This window comes from Amia ocellicauda, chromosome 22 (genome assembly GCF_036373705.1).
Source record: "Amia ocellicauda isolate fAmiCal2 chromosome 22, fAmiCal2.hap1, whole genome shotgun sequence".
NCBI classification, from domain to species: Eukaryota; Metazoa; Chordata; class Actinopteri; order Amiiformes; family Amiidae; genus Amia; species Amia ocellicauda.
The window spans coordinates 10806296-10816948 of record NC_089871.1 but is presented as its reverse complement, the minus strand read 5'-3'; the positions used below and the strand labels follow the sequence as shown (position 1 = coordinate 10816948).

The 10653-nt window shown below is 49.5% G+C and overlaps 1 protein-coding gene across 1 annotated transcript; it reads right to left on the bottom strand.

The window, feature by feature from the left end:
• Window positions 1-1861: 1861 nt before the first annotated feature.
• LOC136718303 (C2 calcium-dependent domain-containing protein 4C) lies at window positions 1862-9253 on the bottom strand. The gene is made up of 2 exons (XM_066695988.1): window positions 9164-9253; window positions 1862-5253 (listed from the first exon to the last, which is right to left on the bottom strand). The coding sequence occupies exon 2, from the start codon at window positions 5191-5193 to the stop codon at window positions 3907-3909; it is 1287 nt and encodes a 428-aa protein (XP_066552085.1). The 5' UTR covers window positions 5194-5253; window positions 9164-9253; the 3' UTR covers window positions 1862-3906.
• Window positions 9254-10653: the final 1400 nt, after the last annotated feature.

The window sequence follows — 10653 nt, the reverse complement described above, 5'->3', positions numbered from 1 at the left end:
CCCACAACACTGCAGCACAATGTAGCACAATATAGTCCAGTATAGTGCATTACAGTACAGTTAAGTCCAGTCTAGTTGAGTTCAGTGCAGTATAACATAGTCCAGTGCACTACATTACAGTATAGTCCAGTCCTTCTCAGTTCAGTCTAATCCAGAGCAATACAGACCAGCCTCATCCACTCCAGTCAATTCTAGTACACTATTGTATATTCCAGTCCACCGGAGTGGGGTGGAGTGGGCAGGGGGAGTAAACTCACATTAACAAGAGCTGAGATCCCCACAGGACGGGCCTGCGGGGCAACTCTGCCCAATTTACCCATGCACCGCCACTGGATTTGCCAAGGCCGGCTCCATCTCTGGATAATAAATCTCCCGTAAATCTCATTATTTTATTTATTTATGGCAGTGTCTATCCTGCGCTTCAGACTTCAATAAAGATTACATCGCTAGAGGCAACACCCCCCCTTCTCTGTGACCTGCTTGCGACAGCGACATTTAGCAGCCGCCCCAACAACGATGGGGAAACTTCCAGGCCCAGAGTAATCTGATTACCTGCCGCGGATAAACCTGAGAAAGAGAGAGAAAGAGAGAGAGAGAGAGAGAGAGAGATAGTGAGTGAGTGAGTGTGTTGCCCAGTTCTTGAAGTCGATTGTGTTACTACACACACACCCAAAACCATAGATTCTCAGAGAATAATAAAAAATATCTTAATAAAGAGGACAACACTCTGTACGTCCTCAAAGAACAAAGTGTTTACAGAATACAGACAAATGCACCTATAGAGAAAAGACAAAGGTGTGTAGCTGATGGGTTTCTGGTGGAGTTTCCCCGTGCAAAAGCTGAGAGCAGTGATGATCGAACAGAATAATAATCGAGGGTGTGATTCACTGGGGATCGCCAATACGACAACGGGCTGCGCAACATGGAAGTCCGAGGGTTCCAGCACCGTCGTTTCGTTATATGACCAACAGGTGTAAATCCACACTGTTGATTGGCTAGTGTACAGATAATTGGGCATATGATATCACAATTCCAATTCTGAACAGCCCACCATTGTCTCTTATTGATTATATCCATTAAAAGCAACATATTAATTAGAACTATTGTAGGACAGTCAATAAGAAGTGACAGATGGTAAAGTACCTGTCTATAGGGGCTTAATTGGAAATCTTGAAGGGGCTGAATACAACCAAGGTGTCTAATAAGGTTCATTAACAGATCAATAAAGGTCTCGGAGCACAGCTGGGACACAAGCACAGCCCCAGTGACATCACTTCTCGCTGCACAGCGGCCATACACTGACCTGCTTGTGTGTTTAATTGGAGTCACTGAAGCCTCATCTCAGCTCCTCGGTCAGCAGGGGGTCTATGGAGCTCTGGATACTGTGTTAGACTAGGGCCTTCATGGAGGACCAGGTGATCATATCAAAGCAGGGCTCTCTGGCTGTACAGAACAGGACCATCAAGCAGTGTCTCCAGCGCCGGGCCCGTCTACCTCTGCAGGGGGTCCCGGTTGTGGAGCTGCAGCACACAGAGACCCAGACCCACTCTTCCCACAGGAGCCCAGTTCATCAGCAGGAGGAGAGAACCAGAATCCTAATCAGAAGATTGTTTGTGCTGCAGCTAGTCAAGTGATATAAATGTATAAATACTTTAAGGAATTAAAGTGTGACAAGACTGCAGCCTTGTTTCCCCCCCTGAGGACAAATTAGTCATGTCATTTGTACAGAGCTTGGACTGTGTGACTGAACCCAAGGGAGGGAGGGAGGGGCCAGTCTTCCAGCCAGCTAAGGCACCAGCGCAGCAGGCCATGCAGAGTATCGAAGAGACAGGTTTTTTCGTATAGATTTATTTAAATTTAATCATCCCTCTTTATAAATACACACATGTACATAAAACGCATTCACAAATATAATATATAATATAAATCCATACAATATAAATAAGTGCCATTGAGACTTTACAGTATCAAAGGTAGCATGCTCATTTCTGCACACATCAACACAACCCAGACCAGAAACCCAGCCCACAGCTTCCCGTCGACTCAAGCGGCCCCATGCGAGGGGAGCTCAGCACTTCCAAATTTTCCGCAGGGTGAAAAAAATTATTAAAATTTAAATTCCTTTGTCAGAGCAGTACCCCAGCCTTTCCACTCCAGCTGCGGCAAATATAATCTTCGCCAATTTAGAAAAAAAAAAAAAATCTTGCCTTTTCCCTTGATTTTCCCCCCCTTCCTGTGTGCAAACCCTTTCCAGATACGAGTACAAAACATCTCTCCGACAATCAGAGGCCGTCCATTCCCTGATTAGAGAGCCGTCTGTGTGGAATAATTAGAGCATGGCCTGGCCTACGCTGCTGTGGGCTAATGGGACTCGACTGGGAACAGCACGTGGCAGTTTAATGAGGCTCGGGAATACAAGGCTGCCTCGGTCTAAATGCATCAAACGCCGCCACTGTAAAGACAGAGGCACCTCCTTCCCACTGCTCCCGGCCTGCAATTCTTCTCCCCGAACCCCGCGCTTGTTCCCCTGCTAGGAGACTAAACTACCCTTTAAATTGCAATTGCAGTCGAGACTCGCAACCTCTTTTTAATGGTTGATATTATAATTAAAATGGTTAGTTTGATTTCCCGTTTGTTTATTACGTAGGGTGAAAAGAGTAGATCAGCCGGGATCCGGGGGCGTAGAGACCATAAAGAGCATCCATGCCAAGATCTGAACAGATCTGCCCGCTCCTCCCCTGCGGAATTACTAGAGTTGCAGCACAGCCCCAGGAGAAACAACCCTCCCCTGTTTGCACACTGTGGGGGCCCTTCGCACCCACGGGTTTTCACTTCATCACCTAACAAACACAAAATCAGTAAAACCCGCCCCACATTCAGGGATGCCACGCTGGCCGAGAGCTGTATGATCAAGGGGCGCGGGGCAGCGACTTCTCCACTCCAAGACACGGATTTAGATCCTGCAGCCGAGGAACACCCCCCCCTCATAAAAATAAAATGGACCTGAATGCTTACACTGTAATGCAAACATACGGCCACTTGGGCCTCCCTCCTGCGAAATGTTCTTTTGAAAGAAAGCAAAGAAATCAGCTTAAAAAGGAGACCGATTGACAACCTAAGAAAGACCGACTGCTGCGTTACCTTGAACTCCTGCATGAGGTAATCAAGTGCAAAACAGGTCTCTCGTCTCTCTGGGATCCGGGAACAGAGTAAGGCTCTGTAAGGCTATTGGGTGACTTTTCTGACTAATCCATTCACAATACACAATTCAACAAAATTACAACAGCCTTAACAACAAAATCATGCCCTGAACAAAGGATTTTAAAACTCGTTTGTCACCGACGGGTCACCAATAGGCACAGCATCACAAGCTCACGTCAAACAAGTCCCGAGTTCCATGCAAGGCCGAAGCAGACGCACACGCAGCCAATCACAGCCTCCACTCCAGGTGCGTGGGAGGGACCCCAAACAAAGACAGGCTGACGGACAGACACCGGCTGCAACCAAAGCCAGGCAGGGATCTGCATTTCAAGGTTTGCACGTTGTCAGGTACTGTTAAGATTAACAGGGCCGAGCTGTGATGCAGGCGCAGGCGAGGACCGGAGTGCCGCATGCACCCGACACCCACGGTCCTCGCTGGTTCAGCGGGTCCACAGGGCTCCCTTGCTTCATACAGATTGCGATGCTTGCCATTGGCTCCTGGGGTTGGGGAGCAGCTGGGTTTCGGGGTGCAGGGGTGAGCTGCAGCTGGACGACAGACACCACTGAGCACAAGGCGACGGAGGTGTGGATGTGAGCTGGACATCTGTGGAACAATGAGCACTGCATCCCAGGGGAGAACAGATGGGGGTTGGGGGGGACCTCCAGTCAGCCACCACTTCCCCTCACTTTAGCCAGGTTGGGGGGCTAGATCCCAGAGAGCAGCTTGCCCAGGGGGATCTCCCGCTCGCCCAGCAGGTTGTCCCTCTTCAGGCTGGTGCCCTTGTTGACCACCTTGATCTTGATGGCCAGGTTCTTGATCTGCACGGGTGGCACCGCGTCGAAGAAGAAGTCCTCGTTGAAGACAGGGTTGCGGCTGTTCTTGACGATGGTGCTCCTCTGCTTCTGCAGCTTGCCGGGGTTCAGGTACAGCGCCACGCAGCAGTTGATGCTCTTGATGTCGACCTGCCGGTCGTACAGGTCCTCAGCCGCCAGCACGCGGATGCGCAGCCTGGCGGTGCCACCGTCGTAGTCCGCGCTGAGCCGCACCGTGCCACCCTTGTGCAGGTTGACGGTGTGTTCCCGGTGCAGCCGCTCCTGGCAGTGCAGGTGGTCAAGCGCCCCGCCCCCCCCACCACCCCCTGTGGGAGCTGGGGGGGTGGGGCAGCGGAAGCGCCGTGGCACGTTGGGGCTGGTGTCAGCAGAGCTGCACTCGTCCGTGGAGAGGGAGCTGTGCCGGGCGAACGAGTGCTTGGCCTTCACCACCTTGGCCTGTGTCTCGTGGCTGAAGATCTTGAGCAGCGAGGCAGAGCGCGACAGCAGCGGGGAGCTGAAGGGCGAGGACTCGGCGGAGGAGCAGGTGTCGCTTTCGCCGCCGCTGAAGTACCGGTACGGGTTGACCACGGACATGTTGCAGTCGGCCGGCGTCAGGTGGTTGCTCTCGCCCGCCTGCTTCTTGCGCTGCGAGTTGGGCGAGGTGACGGGGCTGGTGTGGTCAGAGTGAAACAGGGACTCCTTCCTGCGGGTGTGCGGGCTCTCCATCAGCGTGGCGAAGCCGTAGGACGTCTGCGTCTTGGGCACGTAGGGCAGCGACATGGCGGTCTGCGACTGCGGGTCGGCGTTAGTGTTCAGGTCGCCGCCGTCACCCGCCTCGTCCGCGCTCTCGATCTGGATGATGTGCCGGTTGGCCGCCTTCTGCAGGTTCTTGGCATCGCTGGACAGCTTGCTGGAGAGCCGGGGGCTGCCCTGCGGCCTCCTGGCGCCGATGGCTTGCTCCGAACTGGACCCCCGCAGCCCCGCCTTGAGCTTGACGTCGGGGGTGGTGGCTTCCTCGGGCTCGGGGGGGCAGCACACCAGTTTGGGGGGGATAAAGAAGTCGGGGATCTTGTCGGGCGTCAGGACGTTGCAGTACGCAGGAGCGCCCTTACTGCCCCGCTCGCCCCCCTCGCCCCCCCTGCTCTCCACCGAGCCACGCAGCTTCTCCAGCAGCCACATTGCCACGGGGACCAAGGGCAGAGTGACGTCACACACACTGGGGGGTCCGTCCTTCGGGAGCTTGGGGGAGGGAGAGAGCGAGAGCGAGAGAGAGAGAGAGAGAGATTGGGGGTTATGGGTTTACATTGATAAAGATATTCAGTTACTTGAATGTAAATGTATATAAAATCCCATTTTGTTAATTACTTAATTGGTTTATTGTTTTGAGACCCTTATCACACTACTGCAGACGGATTCATAGTTATTTCTCTAAAGAACGATGTATCACAGGTCCTCATTTTGAGGAAGGTTGGATGTTTGGTTGAAAAACGCTGTAAAATTAGAACAAATAAAATCGTTCAGTGAATCCTGACCACTTTAAAAGGATTTGCGAATTTGTTGTAAACCACCAGAGGTGTTCAGTTTTGCCCGGGAGCTGGTACAGCGAGACTGCGGCCAACGGGCAGCATTCCAGGAAGACTCTGGAGACGAGTCCTTTCAAAACTAATTAATTTGGGAGAAAGTGCAGCAGGTGTGCAGGACAAAAATCTGAAACAAAGAAAAGCATCTTATGTCATCAGGGGCTGCAAACCGTACACAATAAATCTGAAAAACACTTGCACCACAATCAAACAAAAAGGTTTTGCAATGAAATACATGCCCCACTCATGTATTGAACCACTCAAGAAAATCAGGAGTCTGCAGGAGAGGCTGGCTGCTCCCCCAACCGTCAGCTCTGTCCCCAAGGACTACAGGAGGACTGCGGTCAAAGCACACCAGATTTAACAGTTCAGATGTTCAATTTATTATTTACAGATGTGCACACCTCATGTTTATCTTCATTGGAAGTAGAGCTGTATTGCTGCGTGGTACTTAACCGCACTTGCTGTAATATGCGATACGCATTGTGAAAAGGACTTGTTGTGACTACAGTAAATTGCCTCCTGGGTAAGGGTCTCTATTATGATTATTTTGTGGTAATTAATTAAGACCTCAGAGGTTACCCTGGAGGGCTGCAACCAGAGCTCGTAATGAAGTAGCAGGCTGACCTCTGAGGCAATCTAGTGTACTCCCACTCCCAGCCACAACACTGGCCAGAGGAGATTAAATTGGGAGGAGTGGAGAATGAAAAGGGCCGCAGCGATGGCAGCTCCTCTCCCGGCTCACGGGCACGGAGGACAAGTGGAATTGCACTCCGATTTCAATGGCTGGATTCAATTACAGCTCTCCAGCAGGATCGATTAGATATTTAAAAAAAAAAACCTTGCCAACAGCATGAGAATTTAATTACATGCTGAATTCATTAACAGAGCGATGGTGTGGGAACGGAGAGCATGAAGACCGAGGGCAGCTGCAGTGGAGTGGGCCTGCGGTGAAGTGCTCACCCAGGGGTCACCGGAGCAGAGTGGAGAATGAGAGGGCTTTACCCCTGCTACGGTTTGATTCAGCCAATAGAAATCAATAAACTCAAAGCCGTGTCAGATTGCCTTTTAAAAAGGTCAAAAGGTCTGCAGTGGAGCATTTGTAAATGTACATCTTCAGAGGCCTGTAAGTAAGCATGACGGACGCTGCTCCAGGAGTGCGGACTCGAAAGGAACGCATGCGTGGCCACACAGAGCAGCAGCTTTCAGATCAGTGGATCAATTTAATCGGTGGTTATTAATCAGTTCAGCGTTTCCAGGCCTGGGTCAGAGCTGTCGGAAAAGCCAGCCTGCCTATCAGTCACCCTTTATTGTTTAATAGATTCTTCTAATGCCAGAATCACAAGAATCTGAAAAACATTCTCACAATAAGAGGAAGATGGAAGATTAGAGACATTTGACAAATTGAAAATGCCGGCAATGGCAGGAATAATCCAAGGCCGCATTTAGGTTGATAAGAAACTTGGGGAAAGGTAGTGAATTCAGGCTTGTGTGAAGGGGCTATGCTTCTAGGGTGAGCTGAAATAAGTGTCCATTTCTATGGGTCTAGCTTGAAATTCTGGGGTCGGGGGTTCAGACTGTTGACTGGTGCAGATAACCTACTGCTGTAACACACTGGGTTAAAGCGGAGAGACTGTGCTCTGCATTGCAGTATCACAGTTCAGCACAGATAACATTACTCTGAGTTAGGCCTGATGCGAGGAGCTCCCACGGGGCAAATACACCAGCAACACTGCGCCTGCTCCGATCCCACCGCGCAGGGATTCAGGCTCATTAACTCATTTCCTCTTTTACTGGAGCTGCACCTTGATGGAATCTTACACAGTATTTTGCACTTGATCTTCGTTAATTGGCTTCAATTATCACTTAAAGGATACTGGATAGCTAGAATACCGACTTGCATTGTACTGCTCATTGTATTAGGTATTGTGGAATGTGTTTTGTGTGACAACTTAGTCAGCCTGTGCCTGGGAGTTAGTGTAGAAATGCATATACATTATTATGACAAAGAGAGGAGGCGTGAGGCTTTATGAAGACTTGTAACAAATCAGAGTTTCAATTAAGGATGAGGGAAACCGCTTCCGTTTAGCAATTTAAATCCATGCATAGGTTAATATCTTAACACTCGATTATTACTTTTTCTCCATGCTTGGTGCTAATGTGATCTAAGAGGCGCCGCAGTGGGCAGGATTTGCCCGCGGCGGGTCGGTAATACCCCACGAATCCCTGTGAGCAAATGAAAGCCCACACTTAATGCAAACACCGGCATTCATTTATTCATTTGCGCACTTCAAATGCGCGGTTTTCTCTGCGTGCTCTTATTAAAGTATTAATTTTATGGTAATCTTTACAGGACTGCCAGCGCAGAGGAGGCAGATAAACAACGGCGCCGCAAAGACAATAAAAATGAAACGTCAACACTGGAGCTCTTGAAAGGGGCAGGTGTGCAGAGCTGCTATAGAGCTGGGCATCCACAATGAGAGCGCAGAGGTACCGATAAGGGCAGGGATGAAGAGGAGGAGAGAGAGGTGGGGTGGGTGTGTGTGTATATATATATATATATATATATATATATATATATATATATATATATATATATATATATAAATAAAACATTCAAATCGACGCATCATTTATAGACAAATCTGTTCATACGTGTAAAGTTCTGAAATGTGCCCCATCACATTCTTCTGTACACCTCTGGAGGACCTCGGTGTAAATCCCTGGGCACATCTGGATTAACCTTTTCAGGAAGGTTTTTTTTTTTTAATTATTATTTGTTACATGTTTTGCATTGCTTTTTAAAAACTGAACTTCAGTCGCTCTTCCTCCCCGGAGTTTAAGTCCCAGGCGCTCAGCTGCGGGGCTCGGTGCGGCATTATTGCGGTAGGAAAGTGCGGTATTGTGGAGAATACTAGTGTCCTTGTGTGATTTACATATGAATAATTAAACCATGAGTTTAGTTGTTATGCATTGCAGAATAAATGAGTACGGACACTATTTGATGGCTTGCAACATGTTCTCGTCTTATTTAGAGACGATCAACAGTATGGTTCTGCAGTCGCTAGTCTGAGATAGAGAGATGGATGTATATGCATTAGCAATATAGATGAATCAATACTTCAGTTACGCAGGTCTTTCATTCCCCACCCACCCCCAGAAATAGTTGACCACCCCCCCGGGGCACAGCCGTGTCTGGGTGCAGCGGTTGAGGGACAGACAGTGGACCGTCTCCACTCACTCCCGGGAGAAGCGCGCAACTATCTGCGCAAATCGGCAGCATGGTGCGGTGACAGCAGCCGCGCAGAACCCCTTCCAAAACACAGCCCCGGTTAAATCTATACATACAAAACTGTCGGGACAACAAAGGAGCGGAAGCAGTGGAGGGAATAAACTTTTACAAACGGACATACATTCATTCTCAACAAGTGCGCTTATTATAGCGCCTGGAAGTAAACGTTACGACCGTTAATAACGGTTTGGGGGCTTGTGCACACTTTTGGCACTGGAGCCACTTGTTGCACGGTGCGAGCCCAGCCACACACACAGACACACACAGCTGTACTTACTGTCCGTCCTGGCTGTCTGTCCGTCCTGGCTGTCTGTTTGTCTGGGTGGGCGGGTGTGCTCTGACTGCGGCTCCGCGACTCTCAACTGTGTGTCGGCAGCCCCCCGCGCACCTGCTGCGCTCTTTATACTCCCGCTGCAGACACTGTTTACCCAGCCCAGCCAATGGGAGAGCAGCCCCCGGACAGTCCGCCTGCCGTATTTCTCCTAATAGCGAGATGCGCTGGGATCGAGGGTTGGAGTGGGGGGGGTCATATTGGGTCGGAAAGCAGTTAAAGTTTTTGCAAAATATTTTATTTTATTTGATCTGAAAAAACCTAATTGTGTTTAATTGCCGTAGTGTATTTGCACACTTGTTGCATTCAGATTGAAGCAGCTGGACCCGACAAGGGAGCGTTTTATGCATGCATTTATTTGTTTCTTGATTCGTGCATTCTTAAAATATACTTTTGCACCTGCATAAAGATTGAACGGGATTCTGAAGTTGCACTGGTGCTCCTCTCAGACCACCCCCATGGAGAAAGAGTGGAGCACACAGCAGGACGAGATCGGGACATTCTCCTTCACAAGACCAACACTCACAGTCATTATATTGAATAAGTTATAGTGAAGTCGGCGGAATAAAGTCCGCTCATGGCCGCACAGAGCCGTTGTCGGCGCATTTCGCATTTCTTAAGCCGTGATGTAACCTACCCTCGGTTTCCGTGGAAACTCAGAGCTATGGCAACAAATCGGATGAATCCAACCCCCCCCCCATCTCTCTCCCTCGATTAAACATAGGACGCGCCGCAGACACTGATGAAGACCTCATTACACACAGAGGAAAAGAGAGAGAGAGAGAGGCAGGTGGAAAAGTCAGTGTCTTTGCAAAGGTAAAGAAGGTAAATGTCTAATCTCTGTCTCTCTGTCTCTCTCCGTTCTATGGTCTCATCAAATAGCAACATAACAAGAAAAAAAAGTTTGCATGAGATGGGTAACACATTCGTCTTTTACTCGCCCTGAGCTCAATTCTCTCATCTCCTCGGCTCAGGCTGCCCTTGATGGGAGCGGATGGTAGTGCAGTCTGCGGGAGTCGGCAGTCCCGTCCTGCGCTGTGTTGCAGTCTGTGCGTGTCTCTGAAGCGGCTCGTTAAACAGGGTTGTTGTGCTTTCACTAGAGGAGTGATAGTCCGTGAGGAAGCTGTGCCACATCGCTTGTTGTGAGATATATATATATATATATATGTGCCATGGAAGAAGTGAACGACACACACCCACACACACACCCCTATAACACTGATCCTGGGTTGAGTTCACAGAGTTTAACCCTTTCAGCTTCATCCTCAGACCTGCTCCCTCTGAAGCTCTAAAAGGCCTGACTTCAGAGGCATCACTGACTCTGATATCACAGAGAAGAGCGGGAGAGGGGGAGAGGGGGAGAAGACAGACAGAGAGAGGAGAGGAGGAGAGTGCGGCGCGATCATCTGTTGCCTCAGTAACATTCAACTGCAATT

Bases quoted from the DNA above. Each gene is read 5' to 3' on its own strand.
- LOC136718303 (XM_066695988.1), bottom strand. From the start codon at position 5,193: ATGTGGCTGCTGGAGAAGCTGCGTGGCTCGGTGGAGAGCAGGGGGGGC.